The sequence below is a fragment of the Emydura macquarii genome, unplaced genomic scaffold (genome assembly GCF_026122565.2).
Source record: "Emydura macquarii macquarii isolate MOO-44397 ecotype Brisbane River unplaced genomic scaffold, CSIRO-AGI_Emac_v2 contig_554, whole genome shotgun sequence".
NCBI classification, from domain to species: domain Eukaryota; kingdom Metazoa; phylum Chordata; order Testudines; family Chelidae; genus Emydura; species Emydura macquarii.
In genome coordinates, this window is record NW_027130691.1 from 14,172,912 (window position 1) to 14,198,483 (window position 25,572).

The 25,572-nt window shown below is 41.7% G+C and overlaps 1 protein-coding gene across 4 annotated transcripts in view; it reads right to left on the reverse strand.

The window, feature by feature from the left end:
- ZDHHC8 (zinc finger DHHC-type palmitoyltransferase 8) overlaps positions 1 to 25,572 on the reverse strand; it is a 210,097-nt gene that overhangs the window by 5,014 nt on the left and 179,511 nt on the right. For 2 of the 4 annotated variants that reach the window (XM_067539822.1, XM_067539821.1), the window contains exons 1-4: positions 12,458 to 12,801; positions 4,057 to 4,235; positions 2,271 to 2,396; positions 738 to 826 (exon numbers count right to left, since the gene is read on the reverse strand). In XM_067539822.1, the coding sequence (XP_067395923.1) occupies positions 738 to 826; positions 2,271 to 2,396; positions 4,057 to 4,235; positions 12,458 to 12,720 (657 nt within the window). In that variant the 5' untranslated portion in view covers positions 12,721 to 12,801. Of the gene's footprint in view, positions 1 to 737; positions 827 to 2,270; positions 2,397 to 4,056; positions 4,236 to 12,457; positions 12,802 to 22,915; positions 22,988 to 25,572 lie in introns of those variants that run through there. The other 2 variants (XM_067539823.1, XR_010918246.1) reach the window with 2 other exon arrangements.

Sequence of the window (25,572 nt, forward strand, 5' to 3'; positions counted from 1 at the left end):
CCAAAAAGCCAGCAGCTGCCGCTCAGTTTCCCAGGACTGGGCTGGCTGCCGTCTACCTCCCAGCTGGGACTGGGCAGGAAGCAGGCAGCTGCAACCTGGCTTCCCCAGAAGTCAGCGACTGGATTTTTTGCTGCATCTCCCCTGCTTGTGTCTCACGTACCCCTGGACCACAGTTAAATTACCTGCACCTTCAAAATAGGGTGCTGCTTTAGGCTATGGGACACTACAGTTTAAGTTAACATGTTATTTCACTCAAATGTGTGAATTAGCTACCCCCCCACCCCCGAGCAACAACTGATGCTGATTTAAGCACCGGTGTGGATAGCGCTATGTTGGCAGGAGAACTTCTCCTGCCAACATAGCTACTGCCGCTCACAGGGGCTGGAATAATTAAGCCAAGGGGGGAGCTCTCTTCCATTGGCTTAGAGCAGCTACATTAGAGAGCTTGCATCGGTGCACTCCGCTGGTGTAAGCTCTTTAGTGTAGCCATAGCCTTAGACAGTTATAACTCCTTTAGAGAGAAAATAGCTCAGCCTCAAACCTGGCCAAGTGGAGAACAGAACACTGCCAGATTACTAAGGGGAATTTAAAGTTATGACCAAATATTTTCTATATAGGATGGATAAAAGGCAAAAGTGATCTGAGGCCTAGGAGATGCAGCCAGCTAACAAACAATACAATTAATTAAAGACAGGGTGGAATATGCAGATTATATTTTTATATATAAATACATTTACCACAGCTTCCGGTTTCCAGTGAGATACTGGAGGGTCTGGTTCTATAGGAGCGCCCTCTCTCAGCAGGTCAGTACTAATTTTTTTGACCCCTGGAAATGAAGTACACATTCAGAAAGCAAAGTAAAAGCCACTTCATAGGCCAGTTCACAAACAGGCCTGCATAATTTCAGTCAGGTAGAAAGCCCTTTTACATTTATTCCAAGCTGCGCATTTCTTATCTTCTATATATTCAAAGAAACCTTCAGGTTACAGGCAAAAAATTAAGTCCAAACATTATGGTCTTCATGGCTTCCCATCAGGGACTGCAAACCCAATATACTCAGTTACCTATGGAGCCAAATTCATCCCTGTTGACATTAATGAAGCCAATGAATTCGATCCAGGAATACCTACATGTAGCCTGAACCCTACATGCATTTTTAAGTGCTGCGTTTATTATGTTGTGAATCTGAAGCCTCTAATTTATAGCAGAAAAATTATTTTAGTATGATCTTTGATAATTTGTCTACCAACTGAGCCATTCATTCTTGCAGTCCTCAGACAATTAAGGTTCAAGTCAACAAAGATTGGTATGCATGGAAAACCACTCATCTTAATGCATTCATTAAAAAAATGTATTCCCTGTAATACAACTGTCCTTAGTCTGAAGGAAAGTCTGTTCTGCTTAGAGCACGCTTTTCATTTTATTAGACCTACACTCAAGGACTACTATAAGATTAGTTCAAAGTCCATTCCTCTTCCCTTCCCCCTCTTTTGAATGAGTCATGCCTATTAGTCAGTGTTCCAAGATGGACTTATTTACTATTATACAGATACTTGTAAAATCAACAGGAGATAGGTCAGGTTTTGTGCGATCACCTTGTGGATTTTTTTGTTCACACATTTCAGTGTGAGGCATTAGAATAATTCTGGGCTCTCTTGCCATCAACCTAACCCAAAGGTTACAACCAAGTATCCACCATCAACAGGCAGGAGTGAAACCACACCTCAGAAAAGCCACTATCTCTATCTACTACCCTTTCAGTATGCCACTACTTCCTCCCCCTTCTTTAACTTAAAGCGGCAAGCACAGCACACAGTGGCATCCAGTAAGCACTTTCCATACAAGAGTTGCTAACCCAGTTACAACACTGTCTTGTAGCCACTCCAACATGCTCTGATAGAAATGATAGTCAACATTCTCTCCCTTTCAGTACAGATGCGCTTCTAGGCCCAGGTCTGGGGCACTCAGTAAACACTCTTGGTTACAAACTAGCTATTCCAGCTTTAGTACAAAGAACAAACTGCCAAGGTCTCCTACACAGTAATATATTCAGGTATACCCTACTCAGGAGTCAGCTCAATGTTATTTTTAATTGCAGCTTCATTTCTAGTTAATTTTTATGACCTTTTTATTTCATTTTTAAATTAAACAGTTACTTTACAAAGTATATACTGATCTAGCGAATGTCTACACTTCAACTGAACATTACGTGTCAAAAGCTGTACTTGAAGCAATCAAAAAACAGCATTATGCTATCAAAACCCACTTACCTGGAAGATGTTTGCTGATGATGTCAGTTGTTTCCGTTGCTCTGGTCATGGAGGAGTGGACAATTGTATCAAATTTCAACCCCAAGGTTGCCAGCCTGTGCCCAGTCAGCTCTGCCTGCTCACGACCTTAACAGTGAGATTAGCTCTAAGAAACTGCTGATATGTTGCTCTTTAGCTTTAACAAATACTAGCTCATCATCTTTTTTTATGCCAGCCTCACTAAGTAATGAATCCTTCCTTCCAGCAGGAGGCCATGCTTTTAGCAGTGTCACCACCAAGAGACCAAGCTCACTAGCTGCCAATTCCAAATTCATATTTCGTAGGCTAGAAGGGATTTCTGTTGATTAGGCCAGATCCAGTTCTTTTAGTTTCTGGTTCTCCACTTTAATGGGAAGCACTGAGGACAGGTGCTCACCCATTAGTCATGGTCCTTGATTCTTAACTCCCCCAGGGTAAGCCACTTCCTCACTGGGCCGATGCCAACAGCTGTTATTGTAGATAGATGTTCAATTTGCTGTTCACTTTCTATTACCATCCAGACATTCTAGGAGTGCAGAAGGAGGAGGAGTGAGTGTGCATATTTGGTAGTCCTGCCTGAAACAAGGGCTGTAGATATCTTAGCCTGGAAGGAAAGATGCATTTGTCCACTAGTTGGGCTTCATCAGATAAGATGTAAGATATGGATAAGTCTTTACCTACTATCTCAGGTTATTTTAAATCTTATAAGCAGAGGTGGATAGAAAAATAGATGGTTGTAGTAGCTTGCCCAGAGACACATGGCCAGACAATTGCACAGCCAAGAATATAAGCCAGGAATATGCTGTTATTGTCTCATCTTGTGACACTTGTATATTAAATATATTGACACATTTGATCAAATTTGCTTTTGAGCATGCAAATTAAAATATAGCAAGCATTCACATTAACATTTGACACCATGTTTTCAGTACCTGAAGCAGCAACACACATGGAAAACTCTTGGCCCCTCAGAGAAAAAGGGTATTAAAAAACACCAAGGATGTTCATCTCTACTTTTTAAATTAAACAGTTACAGAATTCTAGTCAGTACTACTTACAGTTTTTGATACCTAGACGTACATTAGCCAAGTACAGATTAATTTAGGTATCAGCATACAAATAGAGAATTATTCTCATCTCAACAAATGGAGATTTATTAGCATAATTCCCAGCAGCCTCATTAAAGATAAGGATGAAGCAAGGAGCATATATAATGCTTCTCTAATTATGAACACTCCAACAGAAAAGCGAGCCAGAGAAAAAGATCTAGTTATCAGCCATGAAATGAAATGAATGAAATGCCATTTAGTTATTTTAATCACCAGAGTCAAAAGATGTGGCCTTCATAATTAAATCCCACAGAGAAACCCTTTTCCAAGACTTTATGATCCAGAGGAATCACCCTGGGTCTTGAATTTAGCTCAAAATCTCAGCCAAGGGTAATTAAAAAAAAAAAACCACTATGAAAGTTTCACTCAAAGTCTCAAAGAAAGTTAGAAATCCAATATAAAGTTTTGGAACAGGATTACTGCACAAGTAGAGGCATCTTTGGTATATGCATAAACATGCATTTTATTTACAGGACCACAAGGGGAAAGACAAGCTTATTTTGGCCTATATATGTTCAAATAATCCAAGATCCTAAGTAGGAAGTTGGCAATGGGATCCAGAGCAGAACTGGTTGTTTTAACAAATCAGGTTAGTGGCAGACAAAGAACCTCTTTCTCTATGAAGTTGCACAGTCAAGTAGGGTCCTAGTCACACATACCCAGTTGGGTCAGAGTTCGGTCTTTATCGATCCGGCCATCCAAGTTGTACTGAGAATGGCGAATAAGGAATATGTGTCTGGTGGCTTTTGCTTTGCAGTGATGTAGGCGGGAAGCAAGTTCTTCTTCCCCAGTCTCTTCATTTTTCTTTTTCAGGTTGATAAGAGCCAATGGTTCACGTCTAAAAGTATTAAAATAAATAATTTGATATGTGGCAGAATGGCAGGAGGAAATGTTACAAACAGGGACTCTTGCCTCAATTGATTTCTGTACTTGGTGAATCTAAAGATTTTTTCCCCAATTATGTTAGCAAAAGTTTTATCAAACTTCTGTTTACGTAAGTAGTTTTACATTTTAACTCTTTTCTTAAAAAGCCAAAAAACCCATATAAACACACATTATAGTTTCCCCCCCCATCTGGCTGAAGTCACACTAGCAACACCCACCTACTTGAGACTCATGCTATCTATTAGTCAAAATATAGTATGGTTGTAATTTAGTTCTCAGGAAAAATATCCCTATAAACACTGGTAAGGGATTCAGCAACAGTTTTGACAGGATTTATGGCCTACATTAAAGTACATCCAAGTTACATTCTTCTAGTCTGGAGGAGAGAAGCACAAGTGGGAGCAACTTTGAAATATCTGATTTACTTTTGCCTATTAGGTTTTTACTGGAGTGTGATTGTCAGTTTAAATATTATTTTATGCTTAGAGAAAAAGAAATCTGAATGGAAGATTCAGCAAAAATCTTAATTTTACCTGTCCGATCTTGCAACATGATATGCCCTACCTGATTTAAAATGTATAGGTTAGCTTGAATCAAATCTCCCACTCTGTTGTATTGTCCAGCTATTTAGTGAACTAAATTATGAACTGCGGGTATGGTGGAGCAACACATACAGAATTATGATTGACAGATTGAATCATGTAAGTAGGAAACAACTCAGGAAATGCTAGTTTCAGACAGCATAACATCAATTTTTGACTTAAATTTGATTAACACAGAACAGATCTACATTTCTAGAAGAAAAGAAAAAACCCTGCTGGTTCATTTAGCTTCTAGCCAATAAAGCAGGATTGCCAAGAATATGCTGGTACATAGCAACCTGTATCAGGGGAAAAACTCAATCTTTTTTTGTAGTCATTTAATTCTTTGATCTTGTTTGCTAAAGCATTAGTTAAGAGACACATTGTGTCAAGAATCTGATTTTCTAGACCAGCTTTGAAGATTTCTTGCATCCTACTCTATTTTTACCTTTTCTTTGATAGGCTACTGTACTAAATTAAGACATAAATAATTAGACATATGCTCAATTAGTGTTCAGAGTACCTTTCAGATATAAAGGAAATTCAGAGTTGTTCCTAAACTAACTCACTTCTTGGCAGTGCAATATATTGCATCTCATTGCAGTACTTATACATGCAGGTCAAACACTGGTTGAATTCCCCTGCATAAACCAGATACAAGGGTGCAAGTAGAGCCCTGCAGCAAGATGGGATCCCACAGGACCCACTGCCATAACAGTGGGAGCAGGTAAAATGTACTTCATTGCAGGCAGGATTGGGTGGGCAAAAAAACCAAACCAAGACAGCAGTGATTTGTGGGAAAACACTTTTTTTTTTTTTTAAATAAAGGTTTTAATTCTTAAATTTAAGTGAGGGATAGAAAGATTTGAGGTCTATTATGACAGGAATTGAAGTATTTTTACATGGTTTAAGGATATTTGTTTTATTCTTTTAGTGGTAAAAATAGTTTGAATTCTGTTTAAATATATAGAATATATTAACAGACTTTTTTAGTAGCATGGGGGAATCTGTCTCTCGTGTAGGATTTGCGGGATCTAAGGTTTTTGTGGGTGGAAGGGATAAAAATGCAAGAAACAATTCAGGAGCGGGTGGGAGTGGAAGTGGGTATTGCAAGGCAGGAGCAGGATTTAAAAAAATTGTCCCATGCAGGGCTCTAGATGCAGGCAAACAATAGTTCTCATGAACCCTTGTATTAAGTGTGAAATCTTTAGAGAACAGATATAGTCTCAATTCTGAATGTTCTCACTCTCTTAGTTTTAGGTTCTGTGTATCTTGACCTGCAACATGCATTCTGGAAAGATTATTACAGAAATATGCTAATATCAGCATTGGCAGAATCATTAAGCTACTCCTTGAAGATCCAATACTACTATGGATCTGTAAAGATGCATATAAACTTATGCATTTGCATCACCTCTATGCTATAACTGCATTAGCACTCGTTGCGCCAATAGTATCTGCTTAGCCAATCAATGTGCATTATTTTAATATTATTCATATTATGAGCAGCGTGTCTATCTGTTATGGATACCAGCTACACAGGAGAGCCTGCACAAGTACTAGAAGAGTTATCTCTGAATTTTGTTAATTTATAGGGAGGAGGGGCTGTTTGTGCAAATTTAGCACTCACTGGAGATGACAGAAAGATATGCTGCAATCTAGACAGCAGCACTACAAGCTTCCCTCAGAACCTTACCGAAGTGCTTGAACCTGGACAAACCACCTTTAAGGATGAAAGGGAAGTTGTCTTCATGGCCCCATTCAGTCCTTTGCTTCTCTGCTGAGACTGTCAACAAATCTATTGTCCAAACAGCCTCAACACTGGGGTGGTGGGATTTTATTAACATGACCTAGACCAAGATAAAATTCAGATATGGAGGCAGGAGGAACAGGCTGAGAGATACTCCATTTTAGAATTACTTCAGCTATCTCCAATTTGCTTGTTTCCAGCAGTAAACAATATGAGCTCAGAAGACAGGTTTGTGCTTTCAGTTATAAGGTCAGCCAGGCCCTTCCAACAACACTTATTTTTAATTTAGTGCATCTATTTATCCTCCACACAGAGCACAGCTACTTTAAGCCTCCTTTTTTCGTTCTCTCATATTGCACGAAGTGTAACCCTTCTGCAGCTCAGACAGATTAGCCCCATTGCTATCCTGCTGCCAATACCAACATTGCACTCTATCACCATCAACCCTACCCAAATCTTCCACAAATTAATCCTCGTGGTCCTGTCTCTACATCAGACACATGGTAAACCTCTCCATCTCATACAAATCCTTTTACTACTCCTCCCTGTCTCAGACACACACAAAGTAATCCTCCTGATTCTAAGCACAGATCAGTTTCTTTAATGCATTACATATTTTGCTTCTTCAATTCTTTTGAATTAACATGATCTGTGTATTTGTTTCATACATTTTTATAAGGCATAGTACTTGGCCTTAGGCTGAATAAAACTAGTCTGGTCATAGAGAACTGCTGCTTAACTGAACTGGGTGTGATTTTTCAGTCAGCACCCCCCCCATGAGTACCTTCAATAAAATTTTATCAATATTTTGATTTGATAAACACACTATTCTACGAAATAAAGAATGAGCCTCATATGTTTTTAAAAGTTGAGAGATTTCTGAAGTTGTTTCCTGAGCTCTTTTCTCCAACTGTCAGGCATGAGAAAAAAACATGACCCATAATGAAAAGTCATGTCTGTAATATACTTTACATTACTACTTCTACTAGTGAACTGTGTTATAAAAGATGCATGGGTAAGACAAGATAGCAAGGATGGTTGTCAAAAATTTTAACAAATTTAAAAAGCTGATCCTACTGAGGAAGAAATCAGTGTGATGAAAAATACACAAATGAAAAGCCCAAAGAAATGTTTATATATTACCATAAAACAATTTATGCCTCAGAGAGCAACAGAAATATCGGTAATTTTAAGAACAAATCCTAACTAGATCTGTGCTAAGCCAGTCTTTAGGTTTTGATGCATAGGAGGCTTTTAAAATTACTCCTATAAGTTTGCAGCATGAATGGGTTCCTTTAGGCCTCCGAAGGAAAAAATGTAAGTTCACGAAGACCAATTTATAATCTGCAGCAGGGGCCATTCTCTAATAAAAGTCTTCTAAATTTGACTGGTCTTTGCTACCAGGCATGACAGTGCTGAGGCTCTCAATTCCAGCCTGACTGATTGAGTGACACGTGCTCCTGTTTCAAACACAGTTGTCCTTTCCCACTCCACCTTCCCAAGTCTACATGTCATTGAGGCCAATTAGCTATTCTGACTTCTCTAGCGAGTTGTATCTTTAAAGATGAGAATTCCTGGTGATGTACTTATTAATAAGTTATTCTTAGGAGACTTAAAGAAAGATTTCCAGACCTCACTAAGAAGGCGTCAAGTCACATACTGCCTTAAAGCACTGCCTTTAAGAAGCTGAATCAAAGCTACTGGAAACAATTTGACAATTCTGAAATGAGATTTTTCCTTAGGTTTTTTTTGCACATTAACAAGATTTGTAGTTCTCATTTTCCATTAAATAGAAGGTAACATTCTATATGCAGTAGAGATAAGGTAGTCTTATTTCAATTAAACAACTTAGTTCTTAGAGAACCAGATTTAGACCAAAATAGTTGTCCATGTTCAGTGAGATAGACTGTTTTCAAACTTTCATGTAAAAACTTACTGGAAGCATTAGTTTTTAATTAGTCTGAAGTTTCTAGCTTCAGAAACTACCCTTGAAAAACGTGGCAATTACGTTTCTGCTATTCCCCACAGTAGATGTTGTAATTCATGCATGCGATAATGAGCAATTAAATTTGCAAAAGTAAACTTTTCCTAGAAGCACTGACCAATTGTGTTGGTTGTGTGTGTGTGTATTTAGCAACTTTAATGATAGGTTAAGGCCAGCTCCACCTGTAATTAATTTCATAAATACTTAGATAGCTATAGCAAAGACTGCACTACGAGCTAGAGTCAGAAAGTTTGAGGCCAGAAGGGACAGCCAGAAGTCGAACCTCCTGTATATCATAGGCCACCACCACCCAACACTAAACAACTGAAATTAGACCAAGTACTCCAGTCAACAGGAAACTAGACTATTATGTGCCTCAAGCAGCGACAGGTAGGACCAAGGTGCATCAGTGCCTAACATCCACACAATAGCAGGGAAATGATTGAGATACTCCCAGATAATCCTGGCAAGTGACCCACACACTGTAGAGGAATACCAAAAAAAACCCCAAGGTCACTGCCAATCTGACCCAGAGGAAATTTCTTCCTGTCCCCATATGGCAATCAGTTAGACTGAGTACATGAAAAAAAAAACAGCCAGCCAAGCACCTGAGAGATTGCTCAGTGCAACCTGAGAGCCCTGGCACTCTTTGTCTATTGTCCCATCTCCAGCCATTGCTATCCCTGATGCTTCGGAGGAAGGAGATTAAAAAACCAAGAGATTTGGGGGGAGGGCGCGAAAAAAGTCCCTTCCTGACCCATGCATGTGGCCAGCAGCAACCCTGAAGCATGAGATTTTAGGAATATAAAACAAACCACAAATGAGAACCAGGGCTACTGAGCCCAGCCCCTACTGTCACAAGCTAATGAAAATGTCCTATCACATGGCTACATTAGAGAGCTTTAAATAGTATATCAAACAATGAAAATGTAGTATATAAATTAGCTAGACAATTTGTGACATGCAATTTGGCTAGACACCCATCACATCTCTAAACGATGTCTGCCCCCTTAGATGCATCAGCTACACTGCAAGAAATAATCTAGATCTCACAGATACAGATTGCCACAAAAAGATGTACTTTTCAGTAAGTCATTCCCCCATCCTAGCAATAAAGAGACCAGTTGAAAATCCAAGTATTTTAGTATCACTTAGAGGACCCAAGGAAGATCAGGAACCCCCTTGTGCTAAGTATAGTACATAAAATTTGAGAGCTCTTTGAGGCAGAAAGTGACTTATCTTTTTAGTTATTAAAAGTGACGGTGGGAGTAAAGAAGAGTTATAATCACTTTACAGTTGGGCAACTAAAACAGACACTAAGTGACTTACCTAAGGTCACCCAGGATGCCTGTCATAGACCTTGGAACTGAACCTGGATCTCCTGAGTTCAGCATCTTAACTTTTAGACAGGAAGGACAGACTTGCAGTTATCACAACCTCTGCAACGACTTGTCCATTTAGAAATGGATTTTAAGACACACAATCTTTTAGATGCTCTCTAAAACAGTTTGCTTTTGGAGCATAGCTTACCACTGTACTTCAATTTTGGTTACTACTCACATGGGCTAGATTCAAATTAGAAATCAGAGTAACCATCTATAGCTGCTTTGTTGTCTGTGTCAAGTGACTGGGTCTGGTATCAACTAAGGTTATAGTAAACAAATGGCTTCATCACAAAAAAGTTCACAACTGGCTCTTAGGATGTAGGTCTGAATAAAGTAGCCAAGAATGGATTGGGAATAAATTGATCTATCCTCCCCACTACAAACAGGCCTCCATGTCAGGGAGATGGCATACTAATGGGACATATTAAGTTTGATTTCTATGTGCTACCGTGGTTACATAGTTAAGTAAATTGATAGTGAAAGGAGGAGGATTGACTGAAATATTAGAAATACATTTCATTTGTATCCAGAAGTAAACATGGGTAATAATTAAGTGGATTCATCAGCACATGAAGTCTACAAATAGACATGCCATTTAACCCCCTGCATGAGGGTAACTAAAAATAACTATTTAAAAATGCATTATTGTTTTTAGATTTTAAATTACTTTATCTAGCACAATTTTTAGGCACACTTGATTGTATAATGCCTCATGTTTTGATTCTAAAACATTATACAATCAAAAAAGCCTGCTAGGACTTTAGTTTGGATTTAGTGTTATTAAACTGGAGTCTGGCATATAAATCTCTCTGGAGAGATAATTCCACCAGACAGGAGCTCAATGAGCCAAAGCTTGATACTTACATTTGCCCATTTTAACTGCAAAGTATTTATTATAATAAACAATACAGATGGTTAGTCATTAGCTGAATATAGTCAGTCCCCTAGAGAGTGTAGCCAAATTAAGTTTATTAGAATTAAAGAAAAAAACGTAAACCTGATTTGCAATTCCAGAGATTAAGCAAACCATATGCCTGGTATCTGCATAGTCAGAAGTTTGCTACTCATAAAGGCACCCTAATAGATTCAGTCCCATACAAACAAAGCTTTTTTTGATACAAGATATTAAGGTCATTTTGAAACAAAATGATTACCGTAATACAAGTTCTATAATCCAAACAGGTTAATTACTGCAATTTCTGATACTGCATACACTGGGACTTCACAGTCTCCCTATTCCAATGAATTAGCAGGATAAATTTATTGGGTCAAAAAGGATAAATGATTTGTATATGTCTATAGCATAGAGAGGACTTTGAATTGCATGAATTAAAAACACAGAAGGTATTGCTACAGAATGTTTAGGCCCTATAAAGACACAAATTACTTCTTAACATTGTTAATCTCAGTGGTTTAGCTTTATTTCAATTTGGATAATCCTACCCACCTACAGTTCCCCTTGAAAATTTCCATTACCTGGATTCACTTCCTGTTTTAAATTGTTGAGTAGTGCAGTGTTACTAAGAGCTATTAGTTGCCACGTTCCCCCCCCAGAGGAGGTTATATTTCCCTGGCAGCTGAGCAGACTCCTCTGAAGCCCTTTAGTATCAAATGGTCTGGGTATTAGTTATTAATTTCCCCTCCCACTCTATCCTGAAGTTGGTTATCGATCATGTTCTCCTAAAACATCCACCAGTAGACCTATATTTACCTCCATCGCAGAGGCCCGCAGTAATTTCACTTTCACTTATTATTGTCGTGAATTTGTATCAGAGAGGGGAATCATCAAGTAGCGGCTATCTGCAGTGACAGCTGAAAGATGTATCCTACTTCACGGTGACTTGTGTGCTCTATTTTTCTGTGTATTAGTCATTTAGGTTAGTAGGGGCGGTGGGGAGGTAATGTACGGTTTATCCGCACCCCTCTACTTCAGCCATGGCAGCATTTCCAGGATGCTTGTGTCATTCATAACTTACAAAGCCATGTAGGCAGGCAGGTGCTATATTAATGACACCAGCTCCCACAGCAGCTTTTATCCCGGCTCCCAGAACACGTTACAAAAGGGCAGCACGCGCTCCTTTTTTCAGACTGGGGGAAACTAGAGCACAGAGAAGCGAAGTGAGCTGGCCGCGGCAAGTCAAAGGCAGGAGCCGGCCTGGAGCCCCGACGCTCTACCGAACCAGTGCCTAGACCCCGCTGAACAGACCCGCCAGCGGCACGACACGCCCCCCTCCTCGGCACCAGCGCCCGACCCCCTTCGAGCAGGCGGACAGCCCCCATCCCGCAGGAAAGGCCGCTTCCCCGCTACGGGGCGCGGGAGGGACCCCGGGCTCCCCCATGCCTGCCCCACAGGGAGGAATCACGGTGCCCCAGTGGGGAGGGGAACCCCCGCTGAGGCAGGGCGCAGCCTAGGGGCCGCTTGCTGGGGCCCAGAGCGCGGCCCCCCCCCTGCGGGCAGACGCGGCTCGCTCCTACCTGTCCCAGTTGCTGTCCCAGTAGCCGCCGCCCCCGCCGGCGGGTCGCTCTGCCCAGCCAGGGGCTGCGGGGCAGGAGGCGGCGGCCGGGGCCGGGGGCAGGAGCAGCAGTCCCGGGCTGGGGGCGGCTGCTCCCGCCGGCCGGGGCTCAGCGTCTCCCCCGCCACCGCGGGCCGGCTGCTTGGCTACGGCCACGGCCGAGAAGAGCACGGAGCCGCCGGCCAGCCCGCACGCGGCCAGCGCCAGCGCCCGGCGGAACGACATGGCCCGGGCACAGCCTGAGGGAGGTAGGGAGGCAGCCCGCGCGCGCGCGGCCAAGAAGCGCCTTAGTGCCCAGCACCAAACGCAGCAGCGCGCCCCTCAGGTCTCCGCCCTGGACGGAGCCCGGCGCGGGACAAGCTTCCTCCGCGCACTGCAGCGCACTGGCCGCTGGGACAGGGGTGGAGGAGAAGAAAGGAAGAGCAGGAGGGGGGAAGGGAAAAGAGCAGGGGGGGAAGGAGGGTGAGAATGAGGAAGAAGGGGGTGGGGAAGAAGGGGCTGGGGAGGATGAGGGGGAGATAGGGGAGGAGAGGAGAGGGAGGAGGGAAAGAAGCAGAAGGGAGGGGAGGAGAGGGAGGTGCTAGGGGAAGGAGGGAGGGAAAAGGATGGAGAAAGTGTGGAAACATAGGAAGGGCCAGATGGTCCATCTGACCAATAGTCCATCTAGCCCAGTATCCTATCTTCCACCAGAGGCCAATGTCAAGTGCTCCAGAGGGAATGAACAGCACGGGCAATCATGGAGTGATCCATCTCCTGTCACCCACTGCCAGCTTGTCGCAAGAGCGTATAGAAAGATGAGATGGGGGCATCCCCAGAACATGTTATTAATTATGTATTTGCTTTGGAATAGCACCCAGGAGCCCAGTCATGGTTCAGGACCGCGCTGTGCCAGGCACTGTATAACCACACCATGAAAAGACAGCCCTTATCCTACAGAGCACTGTGCTTCCCTTCCCAAATGGCCCCAAGTTCAGAGCTGGTCCCTGGCCCCAGCCCTCTCCTCTGCTACCCCACTCCCTGCCATGAAGGGCATTTGTAGCTTCTCTCAGACCCCTTAAGCAATATCAATTGTATTTACATGCACAGCAGTAGTGCATCCCACTGCAAGCATGCTGCACAAGCTATTAGGAACAGTGACCACAGTATCATGAAACAGCGACAATTAAGGAAAATAAACCAAATAGATTATAATGAGTACTTGATTTACACTGAGTCAGTGGGATTGCTGATGGGATTTGGCCCTCATGTTGTATTGTTATTGGTCACCAGACATTGAAAATGTAGGCCTTGATCCGCTAATCGGGAAGGCCTTCCCGCAGGATTTACAAGGCTTAAAGCCCAGAGATCGGGGCATACCCCAACACCGACGCAGGTGGAGGTCCCTAACGGGACTACCTTCTCTCTTACTACAAAAGTAACTAACAACTATCTAACAACTACTTAACAAGTACTTATAAAAACAAAGGCTACAGCTAAGAGACACTCACCAACGCAAGCAAGAATGCAATTCCAGTAACCGTCAGTGGCAGAAAGAAGGAACAGAGGGGGCGCAGGGCTGGCAGCGCCTCATATACCGCGCCATGTGTGCGGGACTCCAGGGTGTACCGAAGCCGGCCCTAAGGGATCTGCTAAGGGGAAAAATTTTCTGGTAACCGTGCACAGGGTATGCACCTACAATGGAATGGACATGAGCAAGCACTCGAAGAAGAAACTTATTTGTGCTAAAGAATAAGATTTTCCATCTAAGTGTTTTTCCCCTGATCACCACTTTATGTCTCTGTCCTGCATTTACACCATGGCAGCTGAGTAGTCTGTTTGAATGCCTTTTAACGCCTCCTCCTTGGACATTTTACTGATCAACAGTGACTCCCAGGGGTGAGACAAGTGTATCACAGACAAATGTGAACATTTGCTGCCGACTAGGATTTTTTTTGTCTTTATCTTTCTTTCTGGCATGATAATCTTTCTGAACCATTTAGCTTAGTTTCTCCTTAAACAGTTTTAAAACTAAACTTAGATTTTGTTTCGGTTTATCATGGAACTATGAATCTAATTGTACTAAGGAACTGTGTGTATTTTTTCTTATAAATTACCTTCAAGCAATAAAGGCAAATGTATTTTACTTCAAATCTTCAACCCCATAAGTATGCCCTTCCCCCTCATCATTTTTACGCCATCTCTCGCCCCTAAAAGATGGACTCCCTCCCAGTTTCCTGAAAAGTACCCCTGAACCAACCCCTTCCCTCCCTGCTATTTCTCCTTCTCCCTGAGACAGCTATTTTCACCTCCCAGCTCTCCTCCAGCCTGGGTCCTGCTAGTTCCCTCCCAGCTCCCAGCCATCCTAACTCCCAGCTGCCACCTTTCCCATTGATCACTCAGGAATGAAGGGAGTCTGGGCAAAGTACCCCTTATCACGCCACAATCCCAAGAAGATATAATCAGTGCCACTCCAATCAGCAGCAGATGCTGGATGGGGGAAAATATTGCTCTTGCTAAAAGCCAGGTAATGGGCACTATGGGAATGGTTGCACCCAGTCCTGGTTCAGCAAAATGGCTTCAGGACCTGTCACTCCCCATCCACCATCACATCTACCTCTACAGATTTTACATTGTCACATTCAAACATTTCTCTTCAACCACTTGAGCTAAAGACAAAAGGCCTAGTTCACTATGGAATCTCAGTGCTCTTAAAGGTATGTCACCCACGGTTCTCATTAAATGTTCAAAGCTTAGGGTCTAAATTCTTCTCCTGAACAGACAAGTGTAGTTCTATTGATTTCACTACAGTAGCACCTGTTTACACCAGGGATGAACTTGGCCCATTGCTAGAAAAGGGAAACAACTGTTAAGCAGCAGGTCAAATTCATCCCTGCTGTATCTCCACTGAAGTCAGTGGAGTTACAGCCAAGGTGAACTTGGCTCAACTTCTGGATAACCTCATTGTGCTAGAATATGAAGATGGATACTATTGATCATTTGATTTACTACAACATTTAACTGTCACTCCAGTGTAATTACACTCAACCATCAGCAGACCATTTTGACGTTATGGCTCTGTCTCTCTCTGTATGGGTGTACCTGTGTATTTTATTTATAAAGCTCTTTGAGCGAACCGCTGATACTCAGCGCTTGATAAGTGCAAAATGTTATTTTGAATTAATACTTATTCTTAGTATTTTGTTAAACATATAACAGATTTGGAAAATTTCCACAAAGGGTTTCATGTATATATTTCAAATACTTTTTTTAAAGTGCCCTTCCCAGCCTGGACATGCCAACTTGCATGTTAACTAAACTTAATACATTTCTGTTTAACTTCTAATTGTTTTATTTTTTGTTGTTTATTTTGCTGCTGCTGTAACCCACTGTTCAGTGTGTTGTGTATTCTTCTCTAGTAGCAGGTCCACATAAGAGGCATGCGTCTACAATTGCCTTCAGCTAATAGAATTAATCTTTTAGCCCAAAAAGCGGAAACCTGTACTATGAGTGCTACAAGTCTAAGGTTCAATTCCCTCTGTTGGGGTCACTTTGTTGCATTATTGCTGTGGTCAGATATTATCATGTAATTGTTTCCTATTCTCCTGTCATTTTGTTTTCTTTACATTTTTAGTAAGGATCTCAGAGATACCTTCAGAGGTGCTAAGAAATGAAATTTGGCAGAAATGTTGGTCTGTGATAGAGTTTAATCATCAGTACGTCTGCAAAATTATCTTTAACCATTCAAAGTCATTGGCGTAAATTACAAAACAAAACAAAACAGAGCTTCTACTAATAGAGGGCAAAAGCTTACCCCTGCTCAGAAGAGCTATGGAGACCTAAGGTGTACTAGGGGAGAGGAACACGGAGGGTGCTGGCCATGTGGAAGTTCCCTGTGCCATCCTGCTAATGCAGGGCATGATGGCTGAGAGGGATCTGGGGTAAGCACACTCTTCAGCTCCCTTTACTGGTCCTCCAAAAAGGAGCTGTATGCACCCACACTTAGCACATGCCTCCGACTGCAGCGCACACCGGGGAGGGGGAGGCGGGGAGTGTCTAAGCCCTCTAAGGACTGGGACACGCCTGGAGGCAGATTAGTCATTCCCTAAACATACGGCTTATTTCCCACTTCCCACCCAGTGCAACTAACACAGCAACTGGGCAGGATTTGGCCCCCAATCCAGCCACTCCTAAGAGAATGGTTGTCTGAGTCTGTTCTCACACTACTGTAAAACAAGAGTAGCCCCATTTAAACCAATGAAGTTATGCTAGGGTAAAATGATGAGTACTAAAGTCAGGGTCTGAGTAGGGAAATTTTTCACTGATGGACAGCCCAGTGCAGAGGAATGCAAAGCAACCACAGGGCCCTTCCCAGGCAATAATCCCATTGCAGGGCCTATTTCCAATAAGTGCAAAGCTAGCTATTCTGGCTGTGCCCACCTCACGCTGGCATAGGGGTGGACTGGGACATAGCTTGAGTGTTCCTATACTCTGGATGCCATAAGACCCACAGAGGCAATAGCACAAGTTGTGGCAGCCCTCAGGGTCAGACGCAGGATCTGGGGCATGGCCCACTTCTCTTGGTACTTCTGTGGAATCTCCTGGACCATTATAGGTCTCAGTCAGTGTCTGGGTGTTCTACCATCCACTTAAATGGGAGAGGAAGCAGGAGCAGGTCCTTGGCCTGTAGTTTGTAAGTGGGATTTGTGAGCCTTCAGAGAAAAACTTAAAAAAAGGCAATTTATGGTAATAAAAACACATCTGAAAGAATGAAAATGTACTTTCGAAAGCACTTCCAGCTACCCCAGGCAGATTTAATCATCATCCATCATCCTCCTGGTATAACAAATACAGCTGACTATTTATCACTTAAAAAAAAAAAAGAGGAAATGGTGTCTGTGTCATTTGATCCAAATGTGTTCAAACATATACTGTGGGCTTATTCCTGGCCTTCTTAAAGGAAATATTGATGTCATTCTGGGCTGCTTCAGAGCCAGTACAAACTAAACATTATATTAGTTTTAACTGTTGGGTTATGAAATGGGGCTTGTATAAACTCATTACATTAAAAAAAAAAACCAGCACCAAGGAAAACATTGCATTTCAGCAACACTCCACTTGTGAGTCAGTCTGTCCACAGAAAGGAATTTTGGAGCTGAGGCTCGCCCTCTGACCTTATCTGACAACATCATTAAAAGGGAAACATAAGATATTTGAGCTGAGTAAAAAATTTTCCATGAATATTTATTTGCTTGCTTCAGCCATTGTCACACCACATTTGCATTTGCTTTTCATGAACACCTGAGAGATCACATTTTACTGGGGGAAAGCAAATTTCAAAGTTGCCGGGGGGGGGGGGGGGGGGGGGGGCATGTTTGTGGAAAGTGAAGTTCAAATATGCATGTGGCAGTACTTGTGCTATCCTACTGGGGGTAGAAATGATACAGTGTGATTTATCTGACCAATCACTACTAATTTCAAAGAGCAATTATGGAATGCTCATGGCTATCTGTTTGGACTCAATCTGTAGAGTGAAAATGTTTTGAAAAATAAATTCTGTCAAATAAAATACATATGTGTGGAAATTATGATCCAGTTGCAGGTGTACACTGAGCAGAAAGAGGCTAAATTTGATGGCTGCGTTATTGCCCTATCGTTGCAAGAAAAGTTGCAAAAACTGCTAGAAAGTATAATGGTGGAAGCAGAGAAGTTAGATCTAAAGATCTCATTTGAAAAGACAGTGGTGACATCTAAGTCTGTTGACAAGATGAAGATATTCCTACCCAAATCTGAGAAGATACTGGAGTGTGCTGAGCACTTCAAATACCTGGGTAGTAAGAGGCGCACAACAAAACTTAGAGATCTGACATAGAATTGGATTCACAGCTGCTGCTCTAGTGACATTCAGCCACATTTGGAGAAGCAAAAGTATTATCGCTGTAACTCCCCACTTGGAGTTTGCCAGCTCCTGGAATTGGACTAAGCCTATAGGGAGGGTCCTACCCTCTGGACTACAACAATAATGGCTACCAGCACTCTCTGACACCATTTCCCAGCATGCTTGGGGACAGAAATGACTCATAACTCCCACTAAGCCTGAATAGGGGGGCTTCTGCTTGGGGTGATATGGACAAGTAGTTTTCTGGGCCAATGATGAGCCAGAGCTGCTCAGCCCCTCAGTGGGAGAGGACAAGCCTGCCTCAGACAGAGTGGTTTTAGTTTCAGTTTGAGCTTTGAGTTTGGGAGCTGAAAGGGAAGCAGAACAGCTCAGGGAAACTCTGACTAACTCCCCACAAAGGGAGTCTTTGAACTGCTGTGTGATCTGGTGCACAGGTCAGGCAGTTCCAGCCCTGCCAAGACCAGTGTCAAGAGTGGCAGAGATCTGACCGGCACTGGCTACTGAGAGCCAGCCAAGAACTCTGCATGACTTCAAACCAGAAAGCCAGGAACCTGTCCCACTGAGGATGCAGACACAGTGTTGGGACCCTTTTTGTTTAAGCTGACCACTCTTCACAGTGCTGCAGCCCTCCTCTCTGAACTCAACCTCAGTGTGCCTGGGTGGTGCCGAGGAAAACAAGGGACTTGAGATAAATTGTGAATGTTGGGAGGTGGCTCATTTGTTGATTTGTTAGTGCTTAGTACTTGTTAGTTAACCTTCACCTTTTCCTTCCCCAGATCCTATTTTTCTATCCCCATTAAAGCCCTCCTTTACTATACTGTTATGTCTGGGTTTGTAATTTTTTTGCTGGGGTTTGTGCTGATGTACTTTATTGCTTCTTGTGTACTGGATTTTTTACTCCTTGACAACAGCGGTAGCATTATTCATTTTCCCCTAAGGACACACCCCTTGTGTCTCAGAAACAGGAGTCACCTTGAGTGGAGGCACCAGGCATCTAGAACCCAGGACCCAACCCATGCAAGAAGAGGGAAGAAGCTACACCAAGTAGCCAGCAGCAGGGAAGAGGCTTGAGCTACACTCATTAGAGGGGCTCTAGTCTGAAATGTAAAATTAAATTGCTGCAGTCTCTTGTCTTCAGCATCTTGCTACATGACGGTAAGACAAGAAACAGGACAATAATAGGCTTTCTGCCTTTGAGTTGAAATGCTACAGGCCATTGCTATGCATTAGCTATACTTCATATATGACTAACGAGGAGTGAGAGCTGAGATCACCAAGATGATCAGATGAAGAAAACTCACGTTTGCAGGAGATAGGTGTCACATGAGTGGAGGAAAATTGCCAAAGCAAGTTCTGCAGGGACTGATGCCATGGGGCACTTGCAGCAAGTATGGTTCAGAGATGAGACTGGCTGGATGTAGGGTGACCAGATAGCAAGTGTCAAAAATCAGGACAGGGGGTGAGGAGTAATAGACGCCTATATAAGACAAAGCCCCACATATCAGGACTGTTCCTATAAAACCTGGACATCTGGTCACCCTAACAGGATGGGATATGATAAGACTTGTTTTGCGAGGCTGTGTGAAGACCACGAAATGTGGATGAAGACTGCTGGCCAGTGACTCTCATGTGTTGTGTTTACCATTCTTGATGGTGTGACTCTGTGGTGCTTTGCACGATGGGAGAAGTGTGTGTATGTATGTAACATCCCAGGTGATTCATTTGTGCAGTTCTTTCAGATGTGATGACAAAGGCAGTGTATCAGCTGTGAGTCAAGGCTCCTAATGTTGTCACAGAACATCATGAGGCAACCACCTAATTTGCAGCAGAGGGCTGAGCTGCAAAGTGTCCTCTTGTGCCTTCCTTGCTCATATGAACTGCCCTGTGCCCCAGCCAGCCAACTCAAAAGCCTGTTTCATTGACCAGGACTACCCTATGAGAGTGCTCCTCTTAGAGGTCCTGTTGGCTGATTGTTGCAATAGGGCAACCTACAGGGTGTACCTTGCCTTCCAGGCCCCCTCTGCAGTCCCACACTCCTTGTGTGCCCTATCAATACTCACATATCTTACTGGTGTTTGAGATGAACTAATGAAAGGTGCTATCTACATGTAAAGTTATATTCTTACTTATAAAAAAGGAGTGTCACCTTCTCTCAGCGGACAGGGAGACTCCATTTCTCTGATTTAAGGATTCAACCATTTCTTTGCTTTAAAATCCCAGGCTCTGTGTCACAGCCACTGTCCTTCCAGCTGAGGAGGACTGGAAGGAACTCCCTTTAGCAACAGCCTTAATCAACTAAAGCAATTGCTAGCAATTGATGTGAGGCACTGCACCCTTTCCAAGGGCTGAACCAGACTCCATTAGCCCAGAAAATAAGAGATCTCCCCAGATTGTCCTGTACTTGTTGATACCAAGATTTCTGAGATAAGTGATGTCACTGTAGACTGGGTATGACTATTTCTTCTATGAGCTATTTCTTCTCACAGCTGCATGTAAATACAGTCTACTGAATAGAAGGGACAGGAATGGAACCCTACTGAACTGGTCGAGGGAGGGCTGTGGGGGCAGAAGTCCAGTTGCTGCCAGCAATCTATGATTGACCCTCTTGAATGCTGCAGAGAGGTTCAAGAGCATGAGAATGGATGTTTGCCCTTCACACATGGAGAGCAAGAGACTCCTCCCATCAGGAAAGTTATTCAGATGCATAAATGTTTACAAACTTTTAGTGAAATCATCATGGAAGGTAGCTCCTGCTGTGAGCTACTTTTCAACATCTTGGATTTCTGTCATTTAAAATTAAAATGTTTCTGTCTACCAATTATGAATCCAAGGGCTTGCCAAATTACTCTTGTGAAATGAAAGTTTTTCTTTAAGTTATACAGGTGCAAAAATAAAAACAATTCTCAATTGTCAAATGTATTATTTATTTTGATTCGCCCTCAGATTAAGTAAACACACCCATTTCTGCTTCTGAAACCTTGCTTCTGAAATTAAAGGTTTATTAGAGAGATGCTGAAAGTATGTTACTCAGTGTAATGCTCTAATACATAAGGGTGTGTCACACCAGAAGGGCTTAATTAGGAACAGATGGCCTAATGGATGGAAACATAAGCAAAGTATTTTAGTGTGGTCACTATCAGGGTGGGAGTGATTTGATTATATGATTCTCCATCAACAGTAAACATTTATTTTATTAACTAAGCACAGGTGCTGATGGTTCATAATTATACAGTTTTGTATAAAAAATGGTTAGACATTTTATAAATCTTCATTAGTAAGCACGATCCAGCTTTTGCAACAAGGTTTTATGAGCTTTTCAGAAATCAAAACTGTTGGGCTGACCCCTCTGCGTTAATTGCATCTTTAGTTTTTCCCTTTTAGAAAGAAGAAAGTTGGGACAAGTAAGATATTTAAACTTTAAGATTTTTTTCTTTCAGGAACAAATAACTTTTTGATGGTTATATATTGGTAAGTACGGCTGCAAACGATTAGATTAGGGTGCACTGCATGAGAAGGTGGTATACTGCCTAGGAGGCAGTGGTTAGACTATATGCATAGGGATCAGACATTCTAGATTCTGTTTCCAGGCAAGTAACTTAAAATCTGTCTTAGCCATGCAGTTCATGAAATGGGGCTAATAATAGCTACTTAACAGGGGTACAATGCTTAACCTTTGTAAACCTTTCAAGATTCCCAGATGAAAAGCTCTACATGAGTATATGTAGGGCCAACTGTGTGCTAGATGCTTTACAGACAAATAGGAAGACAAGATTCCAGCCCCAAAGAACTTACATTCCTTCCACTATTCCTAGCCCTGTCTCAAAGGCTAGTTCAGACGATGTCCTTCACTTCTTTACTTATTTTAAATGACTGCAGGGATGAGCTTGACTCAGGGTATCTAAATCCTGCTGTCTCTCTTTTGGAAACAAACATTTAAGTCCTTTCTTTTCAGATTCAAGCTGCAATCAAATTCTATATGCGAAACCCTGCAATGAACTGCTTTATGAGCGAAGTGATGCTAATTATGAGCCTGGAAAAATGGCAAAATATTCAGCCACATGTATGACATTCTCAGCTGGCAATATCAGAAAAAACAGCAGCTGCAGATAGGATTTAGTTAGATAAGCTTTTCAAACACTGCTCTTAATTTTCAAGAGACGAAGGTTCAGATTCAGCAAGGTGCTTAAGAATGTGCCCAAATTCAAAAACATGAGTAATCCCATTAAAGTCAATGGGGCTACCAATACTACCAAGCACAAGTTTCATATCCTCAATCGTATTGGAAATCATGGGGAGTTAGACACTTAAATACCTTTGAAGACCTGTGCCTCTGTATCTGAATAGGGATAACAACAGAGAGATGTATTTGGGCCAGTGTTTGTATGGATGTGGGTTTCTCAGCAGAAAAGGACTTATATGCATGACTGGTTGAAAGAGAATAAGTGAAAACAGACTCATTTGTATAAACCTATTAGGAAGGGAAAATAGCCCTATAGTTACTTACAGAACAGGAAATTGCATCAGACTTCCCCACGCTGCTCCTGCTGCCCTCCTGGAGAGATCACTTTCAGTTATGAAGAGTTAGTGCATTCTCTATGTCCTTTCAGTTTTTTACCTCTGCAAGCAAAATCCAAAGTTAAGGACAGATTCTGATCTCAGGTATACCAGTTCCATTAAAACCAGTGGAGTTATTCCAAATTTACACCAGTTTAACTGAGATCTGTCTTACAAGGGACCTCTGAAATCTGATTCTCCTAGCTTTGGTCTGTTTGTGTCCCACTAATGTTATTGCAACTGAGGATTGTTGGTTTCTTGTTTTTGGTTGTTTTTTATTTTTGTCAGCGGCTAGCAAATTGTAACAAGCTTATTCTTTTGTTACAAATACTCATTATTACATGTTGTCTTTCTGTCGCCCATTCCCAAGTCTAATAAGTGCAAGGCATAATTATTCCAATTTATAAATAACTTTTTCATCCCATCTCTGTCCCCAAAAAATTTGGCAGACATCCCAGACAGAAGATTTGAAATTATGTCCTGCCAAAGACAATTGCTGCTGATGAATCACAGCTCGCACGAGAAGGTTACTGGTTGCTGAATATATATAGATGTATTTTGAAGACAATTTGGAAACTCTACACAATATTTGACAAATGTATCATTAAGTCACAAGAAAAGCACATTTAGACTCAAACCAAGTCTGATGTGGGTATCTTTGCTGGTCAAGATTAAAATTTTATACAACTCTGATAGACTTCTCAATACAGCCAGATTCTTTCACACAGAGTTTTGCCCCCATGAAAGGGAAACATGTGGTGTAAATTAAGCTGCTGCCCTTATTGGGCCAAAGTTTTGCCCTCAGATATATTCACACAACTCCATATGTCATCAGTGGGAATTCTGGATGAAGAGTCAGCCCTATACAGAGAGCTAGCATGAGGTGCACATCAATAGCCTACACATCAATTATAGGACTTACACATCAACTTAAGCCCTCAGAGGGTAGGCTTCAGTGAGTCTTAAGATATGACTCAAGAAGTAGCTCTCTGCACAGAGGTAAATTTAACGCTGCGAGTGTCTATATGAGCACATAATTTGGTTGATTGAGTGCAGGGCAAAATTAAGGGTGAAATTTAACAAGGTTGCATGTGTATTTCAGACCAGAATGTGGCTCAGAAGGACAGCAGCATTTATGCTGTTTTCTTCATTTGTTGCTCTTTCCCCCCATGTCTTTGTGCAGAGAACTAGCAGGTCTAGGAGGTGCCCCTGTTTACACTTCAGTATGTGGTCAGTGTTTAATCCCTGTCAATAACTATTCACTGTATGGTTTACTGCTTACATCACTCTACTGCAGTGCCACTACTGGTTCAGCTGCAATAGTATCAATGGGAGCTTACTGTGGTTGAGGTCTCAGTGGCTTCTAGCATTTACTACTATGGCAATTAAGCCTACTAAGAAGCATGCTGCTAAAAAGGCCAGAAGCTAAAAAAACCAAATCAAACCTTTTTTTGAGGCCAAGACTCTGCTCATTGCCACTGCAGCTGAACTACTGGTAGTGTTGGTGCTCTGGAAATATTTCCTTAATTCCCTAGTATGAACAAGGCCTATGTGAATTTGTTGTGTGTGAAGAGTGACTTTCACTGGTGCTGAAATGCCTGCCACATGCCATGAATTTCTGTCATCTTTGGCCCTGAACCAGCAAAGCACTTAAGCACATGCTTAAATTTGAGCATGCAAATACTTCTATTAACATTTAAGAGTATGCTTTATTGCTTTGCTGGGCTGTGAACTATATGAGCAGATTCTATTATTTAACATTCTCTCACAGATAATGTCAGTGAAACAGAAAAATAAAATGGATAGTTGACATTTGCATGAGCAATTTTCATTGAATTATCCTTAGATTGTTTAACTGGAATGTACTAGTTGTGTTATGGTACAGGTTTAAAAACTGCAGCTTGGATCAAAGGAAAACTGTTCAACACTCTACGCAGTGACTTTTTTAGGTGAGGTCTGTGCCTGCAAGACTCGGTAATACAAAAAGATGGCTGAGATTTCTAAAACTGCCTAATTGACGTCTAATTCCCATTGAAAATTAATAGGAATTGGGTGTACAGACCTCTTAGATGGCAGTAAAAAACTAAACAAACAATACAGTCCACATGTACAAACGTAATCCCTTGAATAGTCAAAAACGTTTAGTTTAACGAATGGGAGAAAAATCCACTCACTTTTACTAGTTCTAGCAAAGATGGAGTCTAATCTTGCATGCAAGCAAATGTATTATAAATTTAAAAAAAAACAGTTAGTTTGGAAAAAAAAGTTCAGTCTAGATATCTTGGTTTTTTTAAAAAACATCATGATGGCTAGATCCAGAAAGGAGGAAAGATGGGTGCTGCTGAGATATAATTTCCAGAGAGAAATTATTTGAAAGACTTCTACAGAAATTTTCCCACTGTAACCAATTGAACACTAGCATATTGTTACAATCCAATATGATTCAACTGCCAGTGAGCCTGTTTCATAGAAACAGCAAGTATAATTTGAGGTGTAGTTAAAAATAGGCCCATTAGACAAGTATGACACTCGTTGACATTAATAGGAATTTATGAATGGCCTTGTCCAAATATTTGTCAAATCTAAAATAATCAGCACTTGCTGGAGCTATAACTGGAATATACTGAACATTTTGTGCAAGTCTTTTG